Source organism: Andrographis paniculata, unplaced genomic scaffold (assembly GCF_009805555.1).
Source record: "Andrographis paniculata isolate CXL003 unplaced genomic scaffold, ASM980555v1 Contig62END, whole genome shotgun sequence".
Taxonomy (NCBI): Eukaryota; Viridiplantae; Streptophyta; class Magnoliopsida; order Lamiales; family Acanthaceae; genus Andrographis; species Andrographis paniculata.
In genome coordinates this window covers 4,877,464-4,898,608 of record NW_026137598.1, presented here as the reverse complement: position 1 = coordinate 4,898,608, position 21,145 = coordinate 4,877,464, and the positions used below count along the sequence as shown (strand labels likewise).

Sequence of the window (21,145 nt, the reverse complement as noted above, 5' to 3'; positions counted from 1 at the left end):
TCTTATACATGCGCTTGGAAATTATTGCTTGGAAAGTATTGCTGACGATATTTGTATAATTTTTATTTTTACAAATGTCTTTATATTTGTTGATGTATTTTTTCAATAATAAAAAGTAAAATTCGAAAATAGAGAAAATTGAGTGTCTAAGATTAAGAATCTTTAAACACTGTAGAAAAATAAAATAAAAGACTGGAAAATAAAGTGGTGATCTCCAAAAGCAATTCTCTTTGAATTTTTGTCTATTGAAGATGCCTTTTTTGAATAGCACCGGATCCTTAAATAACCTTGTTGAAGAAACGGTTTGAACCGCTATCTGGTCGGTTACCATAACCGCTGTTAACCGTCCCAAAAATTCTCTTCTATTGACACGTGTGTCAACCGTCCTACCACGTCCGACCTTCAAAAATCGTTCGCCAGTTGCAACTTCCTCCAACCGTCCCAGAACTGTTCTCTCACCCGACCTGCACATGCTAATTCACTGCCCGATCTTATCCTGCCTCATCTCAACACCAGACTTCACCATACCCGACTTCGAATTCGGCCTGTTTGCGCCCGACCTTTAAGCTTGGCCCGACCAGGTCCGACCTCATTGTCCTCCTTATAACACCCGACCTTACTTGGTCCGAACGCCGCATCGATCGACCTCCATATCAGCTGACCTCCGTGTTGTCCGACGTAACCGACTGCGGACCGCCCGACTTTCCTCTTGATAGACCTCCGCGATTGTCGATACTTCTTTTTCGCCCGACTTCTGGGCCGTTTGACTTATATCCAGACTCATCCAGAATCGTACTGCTATTATTTATTATTATTATTATTTTTTGTGCTCAACAATATTATAAGAGACTAATAAACACATTTTTGTTTTTGTATTATTGATATCATAATTAATACTCCATTCGTCCTAATACAATAGTCTTGTTTATCATTTTTGTCCGTCCCAAAATGATAGTTTCATTTTTATAAATAACCATATTACCATAAAATTATTCCTACTTTTTCATTATTATTACACAATCGCCACTACTTTTTACACTAATATACTTAGACGGGCAAAAAAAATAATTTATCCTTACTTTTTATCAACTACTAATATAATATCAATATTTTTTAAATCTCGTGCCAAACACAGTAAGACTGTACTTTTGGGATGGAGGAAGTACTAAAAAGTCAACACGCAAAAAACCAATGATAACTTTCGTGCGGAACTGAGAGAGTATAATTAATGTAAAATACTAAAAAAAAATAAAATTATTGAATATATTTATAAATATAATTATTGATTAAACAAATAAAAATAAATTATTTTATAGACAAATGTAAAATTAACACATCCCTACAAATTCCTATGTATGAATATCCGACGTTGGATTGTGTGCACACCGAAAGAAAACAAAGTCAACCACGACTGGGTTTGGGGTTTACAGACAAGTTTAATTCATGTCACTATCATTTTGTAACAACCAACATTTGTAATATTCGAATAATAATAATGATGATGATGATGGTTATAGCCTCTTAATTGGAGTTTTAAAGTTTTAAAGTATGTGTAATTTTTTATTCTGAAATAAAAACTTTTACTATTACTACTCTTATAATTTTCAATTAATATATATTTTATAAAATAGTCATCATCCGTCCTATATTTATTTATTTTTTATACGAAATTTTAAAAAAATTAAATTAAATTTATTAGTATTTTATAATATAAAAGTGACCTTTGTATAATATTTTATAAATTAGAAGGATATTTTAGTGTTGGTAGATACTACAATTACTAAAAAAAACATATATATATATTTATGAGACACACCAAATAGAAAAATGATTAGATTTTTAAAAGACGAATGACCTATTATACTCCCTTCATCCTTTAACAATCTATCAATTTTTTCATTTTAGTTCGTCCCATAACAAAGTATCTATTTTTTTTTAAGTAATTGTACTATCTACCTAACATTACAAATATCATTTCAATTTACAATATATTACACAAATGTCATTTTCTTTATATCATACAATACTAGTATTACAAAAATGTCATTACCGTACAAAAAAATATAAAGGTAATGACAATTACTAAAAAAATTTCATTACATTTATATCATATAAAAAAGTAGAATTTACAATAGTATCTAATATATTACACAAATGTCATTACCTTTACACAAATGTCATTATTTTTATATCATACAATTTACAATAGGGTTAATTTAGTTTTGTTAACTTTATTTCTATTTTATCTTAATATAATACTAATATTTTTAAAATTCCGTATAAAAAATAAATGGATATATAGATATAAAACGAAGGAAGTATAAATATATTATTTAAATGATAAATCAAAACCAAACAAACTCTTAAAAATCGTGCACAAATAAATATCTATTTTCATATTTTATAAAAATAATTATCATTAATAAATAATTTTAAAACATTAAAATATAGTAATAATTTATTATCATAGGATGAAGTGAAACTACTCAACTCAAGTGGACCTCATTAATTTAATAAATGCAATAAATTATTAAGGTGGTGGGAACACAAAATTATTAACTACAATTGGCTGTCAGATTTGACAGACGTTATTTTCAAGGAAGACCGCACAGTACATATCCCACGCTTTTATACAAACCTGTGCAATCGAAAATGCGACTTCAACTCTCCTTTCTATTCATTTCCACAACGCCTAACTATATTTTATTAAAAATTATATTTAAGATAATTTAAACATGAAGGGCATTTGGTCTAGTGGTATGATTCTCGCTTCGGGTGCGAGAGGTCCCGAGTTCGATTCTCGGAATGCCCCATTTGTGGAAACTTTTAATTTTTATTTTCTTTCACAAAGTATTTATTTAAATCAGGTTTAGGGCTTATTTGGGCCTTTGCGATAAACCCTTTCACAAAAGTAATTGGACCGTTGTAGCTAAACCCATCGTTTATCTTCTATAAAACGATGTCGTATGGTTTTAATAAAACACGAAATTTAGATGCGTTTGCCGGGAGTCGAACCCGGGTCTATTGCTTGGAAGGCAATTATCCTAACCGTTGGACTACAAACGCGGGTTGTAGGGTTAATATTAATATTATTTTAAATAGTTTTAATAAAATGTGGGGTAATTTTTGGAGTCCGTCAAGTCCAGTCCAGTTCTTCGGAACCTCATCTATGGAGCTGGCGGGAACTATGAGCTATCCTTCTTCGTCGTTCGTTCCACACAGGCAGCAATTCCTCGTCCGAAGTTACTGCACTGTATCTTCTAAACTCTCGTCGAATTTCGAACCCGTTCGATCAAACAATCGTGAAATTTCTCTGCCCACCATGTCCGACATCGCGAACGCATCCAAGTCCCAAAATCTGGACCTGCAGCTGCAGACGCTGGGTCCCTTTTTCCGAATCACCGCCAGGAGCTCGCAGACCCAGCTGGAGCTTGGGAAGGCGGAGGGCGTGATTAGGGTTTGGTTTGGGGGAAAAATCCTGCATCTCGATTCCATGCGACTACGGCGGGAGACGATTGAGATGCGGAAATCGATTTTCGGAATTGGATTGTTCGTCGGCGCTGCGGCGATTAGGCATGGATACGATTGCGGTTGCCGGAAAGCGGAGCTGCTTGCCATTAACGACACTGATATCTACCATTCCAAGGTACGCTACTTTAAGCCTAAGGTACAACTCGAGTCGAAGAACTATTTGTATCTATCTACCTACTCTAATAATTATACACAAATTCTATATATATATATATATATATAATGCATGGATTGCAGCTTGTGAGGTTTTACAAGAGGCTAGGGTTCAATCCTGTGTATGAAGTGACTGGTTCATCCCTTGCTGATTTAACGCATATGCTGGTTTGGGGAGGTGTGGGGACTCGTATGGATGCTGATCTTCAACACCTCATGATCAAATGGTGCTCCAGATTCAAGCCCAAAACACAATCTGAGACTCAAATTGAATGAATAAATGTATGCATGATGTCTGATTGCAAAGAAATTTTGGAGAATTTCGTTACAAACGAGCATCTAATTCAATGGCATATTCTTCTTGCCTGCTTACGTCGATTGTTTTCAGCACCAAAGCTTAAGGGTTTAGCTCATTTGATCAATGAATTCACCCAAATAAGTATGTGATCCTGCACAGTAGTTGCTGTAAATGTAAATGACGTAAAAGATTTTCTTCCTCGGACGATCCATTCAATTGGACCTTCAAGAACTCTGTGTATCAGATTCAAAGTTCTACCATTCTTGGCGCGATAAAGCACCAAGCTAAGGTACATTGAGCATTCCTTCTTTTCGATCTGTTTGTTATGTAATTGGACGGATATTCATCCATTTCAAATGATGCATTTACGAATGTTGTATTTTTGAAGCCACAAGAGAGCAGTGAGGGATGGGAATCGAAACTCCTTTGCATATTGTTTTCATAACTTCATAGGCAGATATGCTGTGTTTGAAGTATAGAATGTTGGTATAATTTAGAACTTTGCGGCATGTGCTAGTTTGTTCCACAGGTTGTGATATTGGCTAAACTGTTACCTCGTGCAAGTAGAGTAAATTCCTTGTTTTCACTACCATTCGTCGATTGTGTAGACCTGAATTCTGAATGAAGGAAAATAGCGACCGATGTTGGGCGTAATGGGAGAACCTTTGGCCGCAGGACTGGAAATGGTATGCTTTTATTTGGCTACTTTAGTCTTTTGCGGTTTTATTTCTTTCATCTTTCTTAATTAGTCGGGGAATTCTTTACAATGCGATAGTTCGTCATGAATATTACTGAGTTTAGTTTAACATCAGTTGAATGCCTGATTTATTTGCTTCGATTTCGCTTGTGTATTCTTTCAAATATTTGATGAGTTAGATGTAGCAACCACTACATTTAACATGGTTTCTTACAACCTGATTAGAATGAATTCGATCTTCAGGCTACCCCAAAGAACGATAAACATTGGATTTCTAAAGTTGAAGCTCTCCTCGCCCTCGATCGCCAATTTCCTCACCCCGGACAGGTACCAATGCTTGCTCTTACACTTCATTTCTATTAATTGCACCAAACATCTTTCAAAGATCTGTTTTTTATCAGAAAATTTTCCATATTTTGCTGTTACATTGCTAAAGACTTTAAGGTAACATTTCACATTACTATAGATTTACAATTAGCTCATCCATTACAAATTTATTCTTCACATTCAACGAACAAACGAATGTCAATTGTCGGAATCTTCGACTTTAGGCCGGCATCCTTCCTCCGGTGCTAAAACCTCTCTGCCTCAGGCCATTGCCGGCATCTGAGGCAGAGACGGTGGCGGCGATAGGTAATTCGGCGGTGGCCGGTGGCTGAAGATCGCATCGGATTCTTCCGTCATCCCCGCCGCTGCCGCCACCGGCAACAAGGAGGTGGTAGCTCCGGCCGGTGGAGTTGTCGGAGAGGCAGCGGTAGGCGTTCTGCGGCCGTTGCTTCTTCACAGCTCGGACTAGAAAAGGTATCAAGCCTTCCATGGTTTGATATCTTCTGATTGATTGGTTGTTGAGCTAATAATGATGATAGTATCTCTTATGTGCTGCCATGAACGTATTTATAGTGGTCTGACTGGTTGAGGACAGTGGAGGTTGGGTAGAATGTCAATAATGCCCCTGTGTTCTAGGCTTTGTCTGGATTGAAACTGGGGGCGTTTAGGTCAATGAATGGCAGTGGATAACAGCATGGGTAAAGTTGGTCAACTATGGCTGCCTTAAGCACTTAAACGATGGAATGAATTAGTAATATATAATTATAGACGTGTCTGTCGTTTCATTTTATTGAATTACATATTTGTTTTTGACTTGCTTTATGATTTTTTAACACTATTTTTCAGTCTTTCTATGTGCAAAACCATGGAAATCGAAATCTGTATAAAATCAATTTATAGGGCAGACATAGGGGTTGTTTTTCCTAGCATATTTTATGTTATATTAAATATTATTGAAATTTAAAATTCAAATAAATTAAGTTTGATAAAACAATTCACCCTCACGCCTAGAGCTCATACCTTACTGGACAAATTATATACTCACTCCGTTCATCTATCCATTTTTTTTATTTTGGTCCGTCCCATATCAAAATATCTATTTTCGTTTTTAGTAATTATATCATCTACCTAATATTACGAATGCTCTTTAAATTTACAATATATTACACAAATATCATTACATTTATATCATACCATACTAATAGGGTAATTTAATCTTTTTACATTTATTTCTATTTTATCCTAATATAATAAAAAAACAAATTGATATATAGATATGAGACAGAGAGAGTACTTTTTTTCCACTGGTATGACATCTTTGGAATAATCTAAAAGTAAACTTAGTGTTGTTGTGACTTAAAATGGATAATATTATATTAGTATTAAATTGATCAGTGATATTTTAAGTGTCTAGTTGATTTTTAATATCATAAAATTTAGATAATGGATGTGATATTTTGTTAAAGAATTAATAATAATGAAATTTGGATTCGAAAATCATAATCAAACACAGCCACATTATAGTTTTATATTGACGTTATAATTTATTATTTTGTTTGTTTAACGAGTGAAGTGTAACACTATAATGTGATTTAGGTCGATTAAGGGTATGTTTGTTTGGGGGTTTGGATTTTGGATTGGGATTTGAATAGTAAAAATTTTGAATTTGAATAGTTGTATGATGTGATATAAATAGAGTTTGATGTGATGTTTTGAATGTAAAATTGATTTTTAGTATAATATAAAAAATGAAAAATAGGTGTTTGATTTGATGTTTTTGGGGGAAAAAAATTGGATGAATAGTGGAAATCCTCCAAAATCTTTCAAACAAACACACCCTAAATATATTAATATAGACCTTATTTTATAAATAAAAATAAATAAATAAATAAAATCTGGCTGAGTAGCTGTAAGTAATTCTGTTGATTTTGATGTCTCTTGCAACCTCACCTAATTTCAGTTTTCTTTGCGTGTTTTGTCTTGTCTTGTAGTCAACGCTGCAAAATACAATATAATACAACACAATACGATTACACAAATTGGCAAATAAAATTAATATAAATTATATATAGTCTACTTTCATTTGAATATTATTGTTGCTTATCTCAATCTTTATTGGTGGCATTAATTAAGAATTAAAAATAGTTGCGTTTTCGTGCAAGGATGTAGTTTCTTTTTCTTTTCGTGAAGAACTGGGGGAGTGTTCTTTCTGTATTTTTTTCTTTCACACACATATATATATATATATTTAAAAATTAATATATTATATATATTTATTATTTTTATCCTACGTTAGTTCTTTATATTCACATCAAAAATATTATTTTAAATTATTTTACAAAACAAATATAGTCAAATTAAAGTTATATTTAAGATATATTGGATACTAGGCGTTTCAATTCGTGTTTTTGGGTCGTGTTCATGTCAGATTGAGCCATGGGGATAACAAAAAAAACTGTCAACCCGCCCGAAATCTGATATGAAACCCTAGATCCGAACAAGATACGAATCCTTCGGGTCGGGTTCAGGTTGACCTGAATTAGTTTCAGGTCACCCGAAACCCGAACGAATCTGACACGAAACAAACCCGAAAATTTTTTAAAAAAAATTAAATTGACCTAAAAAATATTATTTTTATTTTATTTTTTATATTATTTTATATAAAATAATATAAATATTATAGATTAAAATAATAATTAAAAAAATTTCAGGTCAACCCGAAACACGAAACTCAAAACATAACCTGATTTATATATTTCAGATTATCAGGTCAACCCGAAACACAACACGAGTTTTTTTTGTTTCGAGTTCGAGTCGTCCTGATTTTTTTGAAACCCTAAATACTCAAACTTGAACCTAAAAAAAAAAAAAAATTATTTTTTGAGTTGTTATCCATATTTGTTAAATATGAAAAAAAAACATTAAATTATTTTTATTAAAAATAAATAAAAATATTTATGTAAGAAGTATTTCATAAATAAATAAATAAATGATTGAAAATTATTCCGTTGAGGTTAGATTGGATTAGTTAATTTTGTATTTTAGGAGATTTAAAGACCAAATTTATAATGAATTATTTGTCTATGGGAATATTACATCAGTTTATCTAAGCATCATTTCAATATATATTGTGGGTATTTTATCATAAACGTTATGTCAGTGTGTTATAACAACAATATATATGATAATTGCATTGTTACATTTCGAAAGTTATTAATTTGGAGGTATTTCTAAATTTTAAGTCGATTTATATGAAAATAAATCATTGATTAATTTTTAGTAAGAAAAATAGAAAATATTTATATAAGGATTATTTTTAAAAAAATATTTTACAGAAACAAGGATGATTAATTTTTTTTTCAAAAATACTTTCGTTAATTGAAATTAGATTTAATTAATTAAGAAATTTTATATTTTTAAAAATATAAAAAATCACATTTATCTTACTATAATTAATAATTATTACGTTGAAATAATATAACTATCTTTTAAAAAATCATATATTATCGATATTTTACATTAATGTTATAATAATATTATTAAGACAACATCCGTTGGCTCTGTTCATTCAATAATTTTGGATAAAATGATTTTTAACATGTGCTAAAAAGAAAATATTATTTTACAAAATATATTTATTTATTTTTTCTATGTAGTAGCTTTAGAATTTTTATAACAGAGTATTTAAATTTAATTTTTTAAAAAATATTTTATAGTACTTTATCATATTTGAGAAATTGCAATTAAAAAATGTTAAAAAAAAACGGAGCGACTATATGCATCATATAAGTTTAACTGTTTGAAAAATAATAATAATAATAATTATTATTATTATTATTATTATTAATTAAGCACAATTAAACTAATTCAGGATCATTTTAATATAGGATCGTGATCGTACCAGAATCCGGTGGCCTAAACGATCCTCGCAAAAGCTCGAAGTTGGGAAATCGAATTCCTAAACCCAAATACTCATGCGAGAATCTATCCATCGATTCTCATGCGCGTGATTTCTTGTTGCGATGTTTGGGTTCGGACCGCTGTTGTAAGTGCGATTTTATGCGATTGTTTGTGTGCGGTGAAAATTTGTCGGCTAATAATCACGAGCGTTGGTTCTCTGCGTGCCTTGTTTCATGAATTACATGTGGTTTTTGCCTTTTTGCGCGCTGATTTCTTGTTTCTAAGACGTTAAATTGGATTCTGTAGTTCTTGTTTTTTTTTTTTTTTTTGGATTCTGTAGTTCTTGTTGCAGTTGCTAGGTTGAGCAGTATCACTCAATTCGGAGTTATTACTGCATTAGTCTGATTGTTCTGATTAACTGCAATGGATAAGTTACTGGACGATTTGTTTGCTAAAAGGTGCGTTTCGATTAAACTTTATTACGTAAGAGCTTTTTTCATTCTAGTTCACCATTCCATGGATGTTTCGCTGAGTGTATTTTGTGATTAGGGCTTCCGTAAGAGAGGGAGCTTTATCTTCTATCGTCGATGGGCTCAAGCTCAATTGCCGGCGTCAATTCGCTGAGAAAAAGTTGGTGAATCAATTAATTGTGAAATGACATTGATCTTGTAGGTGAAATCTGATTTAACATGTGTTTATATACTCATTTTAGATGGCTCTAATTTTGCAGTTTTGCAACTTTGCTTTACTGCTGCCTAAATTCATTCAAAAAGGGTTCATCTATAGAGATTGTCTTAGCTTCCCGTGCCCTTGGTTAGTTTCACTTCTGAGGAGCAGCAGTTATTTGAATTGCATTCCCCATTAAAAATGCTGCTACTTTTATGTCTCTACAGGACTGTTAGCCATCACTATAGGTTGTGGGGATAATGCTAATGAACTCTACATGGAGACGCTTCCTGTAATCTCCCAAGCCTTAAAATCCAAATCCGAAGCAGTGTTGTTATCTGTATGTATGATACTTGATGCTGGATCTGTTATTTTTATGCAATTTAACCATATAATTTTAGTCTTGTCTATAATTGTAAGTTTTAAGTCTCATTGTTCGTTTTGGGATCTCAGATAGGTCTTGTACTATTCATTGCATTTTTTCTTTTTCGAACCATCACAATCACATCATTAATTTTCATTTTAAGCATTATATCAAGCCTTCATTTTCCATTATACAAAACCACCAAACATATCTTTACACCACATATAAAGCTTATTTCAGTCCAAACTTGTATAACGTCCAAACCACTCCCAAACAACGGCCAAACCACTCACAAACAACATCCGAACTAACCTGATTTTGTCTCTTGTTTGTTTCTTTTTTTTTTTTTTGGCTTTCTTTTTGGGCAGTGATGGAGTTTTGTGATATTTTAGGTGATTGAATGTCTAGCAGTTGTCACTTTTGTTGGAGCCGATAGTTTTGAGCAAACAGAAGCTTCCATGAAGATAATATGGGACTTCATTTACTCCGATCCAAGTGAAACAGTATGTGTGCCCTTTGTCCAGAATCATTTTTAATATGCCATTTACGGTTATCCGGAAAGATTCAATATCTGGCTATGTAACAGTAGTATTTGTTGTATAAATATCGAAAGTCGCATTCCTTCTGAAGAGGCTATTGCAACAAGTCTTTTCTAAGTTTCTATATCTCTTTATGTCTTACATTATACTGATTACTGAGGCACGGTAGGAAATATATTGTAAATTGTTCCTTCTGGCTTCTAATTGAGCCATTGTAAGAGTAAGATGACCTTGTGATAGCTATGAATTGATACCCTACAAGGGTTAACGAGCTTTCCCTATCTTTTTTCCACAAAATTAATTGTATTTTACATCCGAAACATGAGCAAGGCAGAGAGGGTATATAGACATTAATAAGGAGATGTATATGACCTTTTAAAGTACTCTCTTGTTTCCATTTTGTTTATTGCTATTCCTCTCATGCCACCTCTTTGATTCCCTGTCATTGAGCTAATCTTCTAATAATAGCTTCTACATTGTGATAGCATCCAACATGTTTCTGTCCAGTATATTATGTATTTGATTATGTTAAGTCCCAATCTTTGGCTTGTTTGTTAGGTTGTAGCAAAGGAACATTCAGCACCGGTCCTCTCTGCTACTATTTTGTCTTGGTCACTTCTTCTCACAACTGTCAATGGATGGAACCTTAGTCACCATAGTTGGAAAGGGTAAATTTGATATGGGACTTTGGAACCTTTCATTTTACAGTATTATAAGAACTTCTATATAAGATTTGGATACTGAATCTAATGTCATTACAAAAAATTAAATCATTTGCTTCTGGAATTTAACAATACAATTTTGTACCAATAACATGTCTTCCCTGTCCTATTACCAGTGCAAATTCTTATTTCCTTGATCTACTAGAAGTAGATGATCAACATGTAAGCATGGCAGCTTGTGAAGCTATTGCTTTGATATGTGAAGTGGGATCCCTCGAGAAATTCGCTAGTGATACCACAATCGATATAGATGGTTCATCTAAGAAAGGAAAGAGCATGTCGAACCAAGAGTTAACTGCACAAGAATTGCAAGAAATTGTATCTAATCGTGCCCAGGTACTTTTGAGGCAAGATTCACTTCATAGCGCAGCTACTAAAGCCGTGAATGGATGGAATAACATTTCCAAGGATGTTTTGGAAATTCTAAAGGTGTTATACCTTCTAGTGTGATGCTATTTGGTATAGTTATTTTTTCTTTCTTTTTGGATTTTACTTACCTCTTTGCTTGCCAGGATGGTTATTTTTGTGAAACTACTTTGAAGATTGGTAAACACACTTTGCAATTACATTCACTTTCCCAGTTATTGCAGGTACTTGGAATATAGATGGTGATTATATTAGTCTATTCTCTTATATGCAGTTACTCACGTTCTTCTGTTTTTTTTTTTTTTTTTTCGTTTTGCCATTTCAATAGGTTGATTTTGTCAAACGATTTCTGGGACGAGGATTTGTACCACACATGCTGGTGTGTAATACTACTACCTTTGTATTAATCTTATTGTGTTATAATACTTACAGGTTTAAACTTTTGCCAGGAAAATGAATTTCTTCATGATGTCTTCAACTTCACTCCAAGAATGCAAATTTCTGGGGATGACCTCTACAGTTCTGAACGAGAAGAGGTTTGATCTGCACATTTTAGTGCTTCGCAAGTGTTATTTTAAAGGGCCTTGGATTCATGGAACTAAAGCATCTGTTTGGTTATGTCGAATTTAGGTTGTTGTCCATCTTTTTGTTCCAGAATCCAAGCAAAATGATGGCGAGGAGAACGAAGTGGTAAGTTTTTCAAATTCTTTGCAGAATTTGCTCGATCATCAAGTTAGGTCAACGTCACTTAACTACAAATTGTATCAGATAGAAAAGGGAGTATGAGGCAATAAGTTTTACACATCAACATCTTCTTTTAAACATTATTCTATCCCCTCTTTAAACAACTGTTTTCGTCTATTCACGATTTAATATTTTTCCCCCTGTTGTTCCGTAAAGAATCGATCATTATTGTAAGTTGCAACAATTGCTGGTTTGACCTGATTCTTGTGTTTCCTCTTTCCTGCTTTGCAGAGGACTCATTCTCCAACCCGATCTGCCATCCGCAAAGCCAAGACTCAGTTATTAAAGAAGCAGCGCGCACTGAAAGGTTCGTTACATTGTTCATTCACATGAGATATAAACATCTTGAAAAACTAGACATCTTTTACGCCATCCATCGGCTGCTCTTTTCTACAGTAGCACGCGACTCTCCCCCACATTAATCTGCGGCGGATACATCCAGAATTTTAAATATGACTCTGTCCCGACGAAAAAATGCAGATCTATATAGCAGATTTGTTTGGCAATGAAATGAGAGTAGTACTAACACTGTAACACAGACTAGATTAGTGCCTATGAAGGGAAGAACTTCCTTGCAATGTTGGGGAAGAAAAATATGTGATTGTGAAGTGGAGGTTGTAGAGATCTTTTCTTAACAGGTGACTCTGCTTTGGTTGGTAGGTACAAAAATAACAAACAGTTGAGAGTTTTCTTGTTCTTGAAGATTAGTAAAGAGAGATATATATATATATATATACACATGCAGAAAACATCAACTTGTGGTTTTGATTGTACTTTACTCATACTTCACCAATATTATTGGAAAATAGACCTCAAGGCCTTCCCTTATACTTCACTGATATTTATTAATTAATTAATTAATGGCAATGAAATGAGTTTGTTCACATTTTATCTTTAGATGATCTAATTTTTATATTTTTTATAAAAAAAAATTTAAATATGATAATTTTAAAAATAAATTAAAAAATAAGTAAAACATTACTAGACATATAACAAGTGTTAGGTGGCCATTCAGGTTCCAATTTGCATGTATTAAAAGAGGATAACAAATTTTGACTAGAGTAATTATAGTTCGACTTTATTAGGGATGCTAATTAATTTAAGACTGGGTTTATCTACTTTACCTAATTACAAAATTATCCCGAAAAAATCACGATATTATATATACTTTAAATAAAATAAAAATTGTGTCTCTTTCCGCACCATCAATTTCATATTTAATTGGACGTTGACTAAACTCATGTTGTGATGTAGTGTTCGTTGGTTCATTCTGCAGTCAATACAAAATACAAATACGAAGGAACCGTTCCTTGGTGCCGAGTTCTCAGGTCTTGGCCTCGCCCAATTTCCACGCCTGGACGCCGCAAATCTCACGCTCGGATACGAAGAGGCGGTGGGGTTTGAGTCAATGCTTGGTTGGAAGGAATCCGAGTGAGATTAAAGCCGCTTGATATTAATCGTGTCTCGGATTTTGTTGCTTCTTGTGGAAGCCAAAGCAAATGGACTGTTCAATCGGATTGAGGTTTGCAACGTTTTTGGGGCTCTGGTTGCTGATTTTCTCCCGATCGGCGGTGGGGAGGTTTGTGGTGGAGAAGAACAGCTTGAAGGTGACGTCGCCGGATAGCGTAAAGGGGAATCATGATAGTGCGATCGGCAACTTTGGAGTTCCTCTGTATGGCGGAAGTATGGCTGGAACGGTAGTGTATCCGAAGGATAATAGAAACGGATGCAAGGATTTTGAGACTTCTTTCAAGGCAAAACCTGGGGGTTTGCCTAATTTTGTTCTTATTGACCGTGGAGGTACATGATTTTTCTTCTTCTATTGTTTCTTTCTGCATAAATTTTATTCAGATGTTTTTAGCTATCGTTTTGCTTTTCCTGGTGTGATTTTTGTAAGTCTTCAAGTGCATCTGTTGCTTCGATTTGAATCTAACTATCTGTTTATGCTGTTTTCCATAAATGTCTACTTGAATTATTCAGATAGCTTTTGTAATTAGCTAGTTTTGTCTGCTGCTCTTATTGGGATAAGAATTTGTTCAGTCTCCAAGGTTACTTTTTATTTCCTACTTCTAAGAAAGTAATTTTTCGGAATGTTTTTATCTGTATTTCTGCTAATCCTTCTGTTAACTGAATTTTCAATGCTACATGTAAGTCATGAGATTTGGATTCAATATTTTCTTTGGACGATGATTGAAGGTGTGACGATTTCCTGATAGAGTTAAATGATTCACCTACTGTGTTCCATGCTTTAAGCTATAGTTTGGATTGCCTGTTTTCTTCTTTTTGATGGAGTGAGAATACAATTTATCGACCTAGAATGAAGTTCAAGTTTTACTTGTGTCAGAAAACTGATGTTTTGCTACTTTGGGACTCCTTTTGCCAGATATGTTAATATTATTTGGATCCATAGTTTAGTTACCTAACTTTTGAATTATTGGGTTCTCTGTGTGGTTTCTTCTTTTATGTTGTGACTTGCAAGCAGCTCAAGTCAAAGTTCATCTCAAGCTCAAGTTGGAAAATAACTGGTCTTGAGCTTGCAAGTTGACTTAATTTATCTATGAGTGTGTATATATTAGTTGTAAATTTATAGATTGTTATTGTATTTACAGTTTATTTGAACCTATAGTAAATTAGTATAAAAATTAAAAGTACTGATTCTAAGTTTTTTCACCTTCAACTCGAGCTCAAGCTAATATATTGAAAGCTTTATGGGCTCAAATTCACAGAATTGTGAGTTGATCTGACTCTTGTAGGATAAAGCTTGACTTGAATCCATCTATTTGCAGCTCCACTTCTCAATCCCTGTTCTGATGATTTCGACTTCATTTGGTATTTGTGAACTGCTGGGATTAGCTCCTATGTGTAGATAACAAATCTTTTGCAGTTGTGTGAATGCATGATAACAATTGCAATTTTGACTTTTGTATTTAGTTGTTTTTGGTGTATGGATCAAGTTATATACTAGAAATATCTGAATAGCAACTGCTATGACATTCCGTGTTCTCTTAGGAAATGACAGTCTGTATGCTTATTGAACTAAGTCGGCAGTTTTGAATAATTTCTCCCCTGTCTTGCAGAGTGCTTTTTTGCTTTGAAGGTTTGGAATGCCCAAGCAGCTGGAGCGGCTGCAGTTCTTGTTGCCGATGACATTAATGAGCAATTAATTACGATGGACTCGCCTGAAGAGAATCAGGCAGCTGAAAAATATATTGAAAACATAACGATTCCATCTGCATTGATTGACAAGACTTTTGGTGAGAAGTTGAAGAAAGCACTGAGTGATGGTGAAATGGTGAATGTGAATCTTGATTGGAAAGAAGCTGTTCCTCACCCGGACGATCGAGTGGAGTATGAACTGTGGACAAACAGCAATGATGAGTGTGGGATTAAGTGTGACATGATGATGGAGTTTGTTAAGGAATTCAAAGGCGCAGCCCAAATTCTCGAAAAAGGTGGATACACTCAATTTACACCTCACTATATTACATGGTACTGCCCTCAGGCATTTATTCTAAGTCGACAATGCAAGTCTCAATGTATCAACCGCGGAAGATACTGTGCCCCTGACCCCGAGCAAGATTTCAGCTCTGGTTACGATGGAAAGGATGTGGTTGTTGAAAATTTGCGCCAGCTGTGTGTGTTTAGAGTGGCCAATGAAACGAAGAAGCCATGGATCTGGTGGGACTATGTTACCGATTTCCAAATTAGATGCCCCATGAAGGAGAAGAAATACAACAAAGAATGTGCTGATGGTGTCATCAGATCTTTAGGTGGCTGCTCTCATTCACTCACATCATCGTATGCAATGCTGTCTTTATTAAGAAAAAACTAATACGTTGTTGCTTGTGAAACAGGGCTCGATTTGAAAAAAATTGAGAAATGCATGGGCAACCCCGAGGACGATTCAGAGAACCCCGTTCTGAAGGAAGAGCAGGATGCTCAAGTGAGTGTAATTATGAATCAACAATCTATGTTTTCTATTTGTGTAAAGTTGCTGAGAAGCAAGAGTTCTGTAGGTTGGAAAAGGATCACGGGGAGATGTTACCATATTGCCTACACTTGTTGTGAATAATCGACAGTATCGAGGTCTGTGTGTTGGTTAATGTAGTTTCGATTTTGGCAGCCTTAGCATCGTACTCTCTAACATGTCTGCTTTACAGGGAAGCTGGAAAAGGGTGCAGTTTTGAGGGCCATATGCTCAGGCTTTGAGGAAACGACAGAGCCATCTGTTTGTTTAAGTGAGGGTACGTAATATTAGATCAAACTCAATTCCGAACATACATAATTTACTGGTTTGTTTAACTTTATTATTGAAGATGTGCAAACGAATGAGTGCTTGGATAACAATGGTGGCTGCTGGCAAGACAAGACAGCTAATATTACAGCTTGCAAGGTACACTACAAAATAATACGCGCTATATGCTGATAACATTTAAAATTCTTACATCTCTCGAACTATCAATTCAGGACACATTTAGAGGACGAGTATGTCAATGCCCTGTGGTTAACGGTGTCCAATTCAAGGGCGACGGCTATAACTCGTGTACTGGTATGCAAATCATTAAAGTTTTTGTAGTAATAAATTTATTTCCTTGATGTCCCTGTCATTGAAATAAAACTTTCTCGGTTGCAGCAAGAGGACCCGGGCGATGCAAAATCAACCACGGAGGCTGTTGGCACGAAAGCAGAAACGGGATCACCTTCTCAGCTTGCGTGGTTGGTCAATTGAACTATTTTGTGCCGCTATTTTAGAACGACAAATTTTGGATTTTAACATATTTGTGTTAATAGGATGAAGAGGATGGTAAATGCACATGTCCTCCCGGATTCGAAGGCGATGGCAAAAGTTGTAAAGGTCAGAGAAATTTTCAAAATTAAAATGCACTTGTGATATAATATTTGACGACTGTTGTGAGTTTTCTGATTACATATCCTATGTCGTGATTTCAATTCAAACCTACAGACATCGATGAATGTAAGGATAAGAAAGCTTGCCAATGTCCGGAATGCCATTGTAAGAATACGTGGGGGAGCTACGAGTGCAGCTGCAGCGGGGACCTTCTATACATCAAAGAACACGACACCTGCATAAGTTTGAACTCTTTATATATCTATTTTGTTTGATACTTTCAGTTGCGTTTCAATTTATGTTTTTTTCCTTGTGATTTAGGCAAAAGATCAGCTGGTGTGAAGTCTGCCTGGACTGTTGTCTGGATTATTATGCTCGGGTTAGCCGTGGCAGGTTGCGGGGCGTATCTTGTGTACAAATATAGGATCCGGGTACGTTTCCTCTTCTCTACTCAAAAACACATGAACTTTTGACGATAATTTTATATATATTTTTCTATCTTGATATATTATTGTTTTACGAGGCAGTCATATATGGATTCGGAGATACGGGCGATAATGGCGCAGTACATGCCGCTAGACAGTCAAAACGGGGTTGTGCATCACGCGACCGAAGATCATGCTTGATGATGACACATTTGTTTCCACGTACAATACAAAACAATGCACTTTTTTGAAGGTAGATTTATTATATACAGTCAGTGTTTTTGTGTATTTTCATTGTCCTACTTTTTCTTCCATTGTTGGAACAAAGCACAGAAAAAAAGAAAAAAAGGGGTTTTTAAAGGTTTATGTTAGACTCTGCAATTTAAATTGTTGTTTGTTATTATTATGTGGATCGCTCTCTCTATCTCATCATCTGTAAATATAATGATTCAAATAAATGGTTTCTTGAGTCGATTAGGGACTTTTTACTATTTTAACTTTTTTCTGAAAATATTTTATTTCACTAATGAAGTTTCAATTTTCTCTCTATTCCTATATTATGTTGGATGAAGAAAATTATGTTGTGTTTGTTTGGATGATTTGAATTGTTTACTATTATTCAGAATTTTTTTATTTTATTTTTAAATATATGAAGTTAAATATTTATTTGTATTTATTTCACAATTTCATTCCAGTTATCCCAGAATAACAAATTAATTTTTTTTATATCACATGTTGGGGATGGTTTAGGGTAGGGATCTTCCACTGTTTTGAATTTGTTTAGATATAAAATAAACTCTATGAAAGATATACAAGCAGAATACAATATTGAGTTTGTTTTTAGTCTTTTTTTAAGATACTATTTAATATTTAAATATTTTATTATTTCACTATTTAATACAAGCAGAATACAATATTGACCCAATATCCTCTTGATTTTGTCTGTTACATAAAATTTCCCTAATAGGCGTGCAAAAAATGTAAAGATAAAATTTTTTTTGTTAATTTTATAAACACAAAATTTTGTATAAATTACTTTTAATTTAAATGTAATACGGTCATATCTTTTATTTGGATCATTTTATTTTTTTCGAATCGATTCATTTTCTTATTTAGATTTGCATCACTTATTTGATCCGAAAGGGATTTGATCTTAAGTTTTGCTAGGTCGGACTTTAGAAAAGTTTGAAGATTTGATCTTTAATCCAATTTTTGGCGAATTTGAACTTTGATTTGTCTTTGTTGGTTTTCAGAGGACTTTGGTCTCTTTGCGGACGATTTTAATCTACTTCTTTTGGCAGATTTGAGGCTTTGATCTTGAAAAGATAGATTTGGCATTCCATAGTGTTTTTTTTGTGTCGTGTTCCTTTGACTTTTGGATCAAAACGGGTCAAATTGATGTTTTTGATGAAGAACGCGACCAAATGAACTTTGGAGGTTATTCCTTTGGTTTTGACGGATTCTTCAACGGCTTTTGGAGTTTTGATATTTCCTCCAACTCAGACATATAACGAAAAATGTTAGCTTCATTGATTCGTCGACCAATGTTGGATCATTTTGTCCAAATCGATGGTTTTTCGACGAAGAATGCTTAAAAGGACACGAAGACATAAAAGAAGAAAGAGTTTAAAGAGACTTACCTTGGCAAAATCTTCAATATAACTCCGGTATCAAACGAACATTAACTTTTTTTTCAAATGATGTCACGTGGAGCGTTCCGATTGACCTACGGAAATATTTTGTAATCCTTCTTTTCTTGTCCGATATAGTTTTCTATGGTTGAACAATTTGATTGAACATTTTCTTTTCTGATTAAAATTTGTATAGTATTATTTTTTTAAAAATATATTAATTACGATAATATTTTTTTATTGAAAAAGATTTATTTAATTTATTACCAAATTGATTATGACTCCATCTATGCAATGATATCTATTTTAAGCAGATTTAGCTGATATTTATTGTACAAAAATTAGTATATATATAGTTAAATATCATATATTTATTTATTGAAATTTTGTTTTATTCTAAAATATATAATATTTAATTGAATTTATACATTTATTTTTTTATGCCTACAAAATGCCTATCAGTTTAAGTCAATACAAAATTTATTTCAAATCTGAATAAGTCTCAAAATATTCCAATTTTGTTTTAAATATCCTTTTTTTTACGTCATTCTTTTTGTCAATTTTTTTTCCAATTTTTTGTGGCGTTTCTTTTTGCTAAAAATTTTTTCTTTGCATTTTTTTTGCAACTCTTTTTTTTTTGTGTACGACTTTTTTTATTTTGTAATTTTTTTGTATGGCATTTTTTTTATGCCTTTTTTTTTTTTTGCCATACATTTTTTTATGGCAATTTTTACCATAATTTTTGTAAATTTTTTTTTCTTTTTTATGCATATATATTATATACATACATGTATTCTTCTTCTTTTCTTCATATATACAAATGTATATGTATTTTTTTCCTTCTTTTACTCTTTCCTTTTTTTTTTTTTTTTTTCTTTCTTCCTTATACATATCTTTCCATGATTCAATTTTTTTCACTATATAAATCTCTATACGAAAGAACTTTGTCATTCTCAAAATTTTATAACTTAGATTTCTCTCCTCCCTCAAGTGTAGGTTTCTTTCTTTTGTTTAGGTTTTTTTTCTTTTATTCTTCATCTCTTTTGATCCTTGTTTTTATTTTATGTAGGTAAGATAGTTTATTTCAAGAATATCTTCTAGTCCTCCGATAATGCCGAATTGGCAATTTTTTAGTTTGAACGCCAACCAATGAACAAGACGACCCATCTACGGATTCATACACCACTCGTAGGATGCGTAGCCGTTCGCTCTCGTTTGGAGGTTCTGAAGACGTAATCTCAAGATGTCGCTGACAGAAAGCATACGTTGCAATCCTTGCTCCACCAACACATGCCAAATTATACTCTCCCCCTTCCGACCTTGGGCGCCGAAGGGGTAGTGCACTTGGGATGGGATGGTCTTCTCTCTTTTGATTGTAATTTCTCTTATTTGGCCGGCTATTAAAAATGGTAGAGGACGTGCTAGATCGATGCGAGTGTCCGCTTTCGTTAATGAGAGGATCCATTTATGATGCAATTTATGCTTTTTTGTTTTTATATGACTATTCTACGGAAATCGTCAAGGCCGTTTGCGTGGCGTGGTGTCCCAGTACCAACACTCTTTTGATTGTCGTCGGTGAAGTGTCAACTCTCTCCACAACTTGGTGTCATTGGCGGGCCTCCCTATACTTGGCTCTTTTTTAAGAAAATGGTTCCAAGCGCATAAATTGTACAAAAGAAGATATGAAGTTTATCCCCCGTTCGTGCATATACCTGTTGCACCCCTACTTGAGGCAAGGAGAAGGTGGTAAGCATGCAACGCTATCTGCACGAACGGGGGATAAACTCTTTTACTTCCGTAAAATACATTTGTGCTTAAAACCATCTCGTCGTAAAAAGAGCCAAACATAGAGAGACCCGCCAAAGACACCAAGTCGCAGAGAGAGATCGACACTTCATTGACGGCAATCAAAAGGGTGTTACTACTGGGACAC

General features: G+C 33.8%; 3 protein-coding genes and 2 non-coding genes across 8 annotated transcripts; 3 read left to right on the top strand and 2 right to left on the bottom strand.

Annotated features, from left to right (window-relative positions):
• Positions 1 to 2,740: 2,740 nt before the first annotated feature.
• Positions 2,741 to 2,812, top strand: TRNAP-CGG (transfer RNA proline (anticodon CGG)). The gene has a single exon. It is a non-coding gene; the product is annotated as a tRNA-Pro (tRNA).
• A 182-nt stretch (positions 2,813 to 2,994) lies between these two features.
• Positions 2,995 to 3,066, bottom strand: TRNAG-UCC (transfer RNA glycine (anticodon UCC)). The gene has a single exon. It is a non-coding gene; the product is annotated as a tRNA-Gly (tRNA).
• Positions 3,067 to 3,150: 84 nt separating this feature from the next.
• On the top strand, positions 3,151 to 13,123 carry LOC127260526 (uncharacterized). 4 transcript variants are annotated; one of them, XM_051288280.1, is made up of 19 exons: positions 3,151 to 3,646; positions 3,769 to 3,966; positions 4,142 to 4,271; positions 4,591 to 4,668; positions 4,923 to 5,006; positions 8,894 to 9,051; positions 9,247 to 9,364; positions 9,456 to 9,536; positions 9,637 to 9,719; positions 9,800 to 9,912; positions 10,329 to 10,439; positions 11,034 to 11,143; positions 11,314 to 11,626; positions 11,710 to 11,787; positions 11,892 to 11,942; positions 12,013 to 12,099; positions 12,194 to 12,253; positions 12,539 to 12,614; positions 12,704 to 13,123. In XM_051288280.1, the coding sequence occupies exons 7-19, from the start codon at positions 9,330 to 9,332 to the stop codon at positions 12,727 to 12,729; spliced, it is 1,224 nt and encodes a 407-aa protein (XP_051144237.1). In that variant the 5' UTR covers positions 3,151 to 3,646; positions 3,769 to 3,966; positions 4,142 to 4,271; positions 4,591 to 4,668; positions 4,923 to 5,006; positions 8,894 to 9,051; positions 9,247 to 9,329; the 3' UTR covers positions 12,730 to 13,123. The 4 variants fall into 4 exon arrangements, with proteins under 4 accessions (XP_051144237.1, XP_051144235.1, XP_051144236.1 ...); XM_051288278.1 differs by having other exon boundaries at positions 4,073 to 4,271; XM_051288279.1 differs by having other exon boundaries at positions 3,769 to 4,271; positions 9,259 to 9,364.
• LOC127260527 (uncharacterized) lies at positions 5,055 to 5,532 on the bottom strand. Its single transcript, XM_051288281.1, has one exon. The coding sequence runs from the start codon at positions 5,494 to 5,496 to the stop codon at positions 5,227 to 5,229; it is 270 nt and encodes an 89-aa protein (XP_051144238.1). The 5' UTR covers positions 5,497 to 5,532; the 3' UTR covers positions 5,055 to 5,226.
• Positions 13,124 to 13,567: 444 nt separating the features above from the next.
• Positions 13,568 to 18,058, top strand: LOC127260525 (vacuolar-sorting receptor 3-like). Its single transcript, XM_051288276.1, has 12 exons — positions 13,568 to 14,107; positions 15,385 to 16,077; positions 16,162 to 16,250; positions 16,324 to 16,393; positions 16,468 to 16,551; positions 16,624 to 16,700; positions 16,775 to 16,856; positions 16,941 to 17,023; positions 17,099 to 17,162; positions 17,271 to 17,399; positions 17,478 to 17,587; positions 17,684 to 18,058. Exons 1-12 carry the CDS (start codon positions 13,807 to 13,809, stop codon positions 17,780 to 17,782), a joined length of 1,881 nt encoding a protein of 626 aa, XP_051144233.1. The 5' UTR covers positions 13,568 to 13,806; the 3' UTR covers positions 17,783 to 18,058.
• The last annotated feature ends 3,087 nt before the right edge of the window (positions 18,059 to 21,145 follow it).

Bases quoted from the DNA above. Each gene is read 5' to 3' on its own strand.
- LOC127260525 (XM_051288276.1), top strand. From the start codon at position 13,807: ATGGACTGTTCAATCGGATTGAGGTTTGCAACGTTTTTGGGGCTCTGG. The intron at 16,078-16,161 runs GTGGCTGCTCTC...CTTGTGAAACAG, and splicing joins TGGTGTCATCAGATCTTTAG to GGCTCGATTTGAAAAAAATT. The intron at 17,588-17,683 runs GTACGTTTCCTC...TTTACGAGGCAG, and splicing joins TGTACAAATATAGGATCCGG to TCATATATGGATTCGGAGAT.
- LOC127260526 (XM_051288280.1), top strand. From the start codon at position 9,330: ATGGATAAGTTACTGGACGATTTGTTTGCTAAAAG. The intron at 9,365-9,455 runs GTGCGTTTCGAT...TTTTGTGATTAG, and splicing joins GACGATTTGTTTGCTAAAAG to GGCTTCCGTAAGAGAGGGAG. The intron at 11,627-11,709 runs GTGTTATACCTT...TTTGCTTGCCAG, and splicing joins ATGTTTTGGAAATTCTAAAG to GATGGTTATTTTTGTGAAAC.
- LOC127260527 (XM_051288281.1), bottom strand. From the start codon at position 5,496: ATGGAAGGCTTGATACCTTTTCTAGTCCGAGCTGTGAAGAAGCAACGG.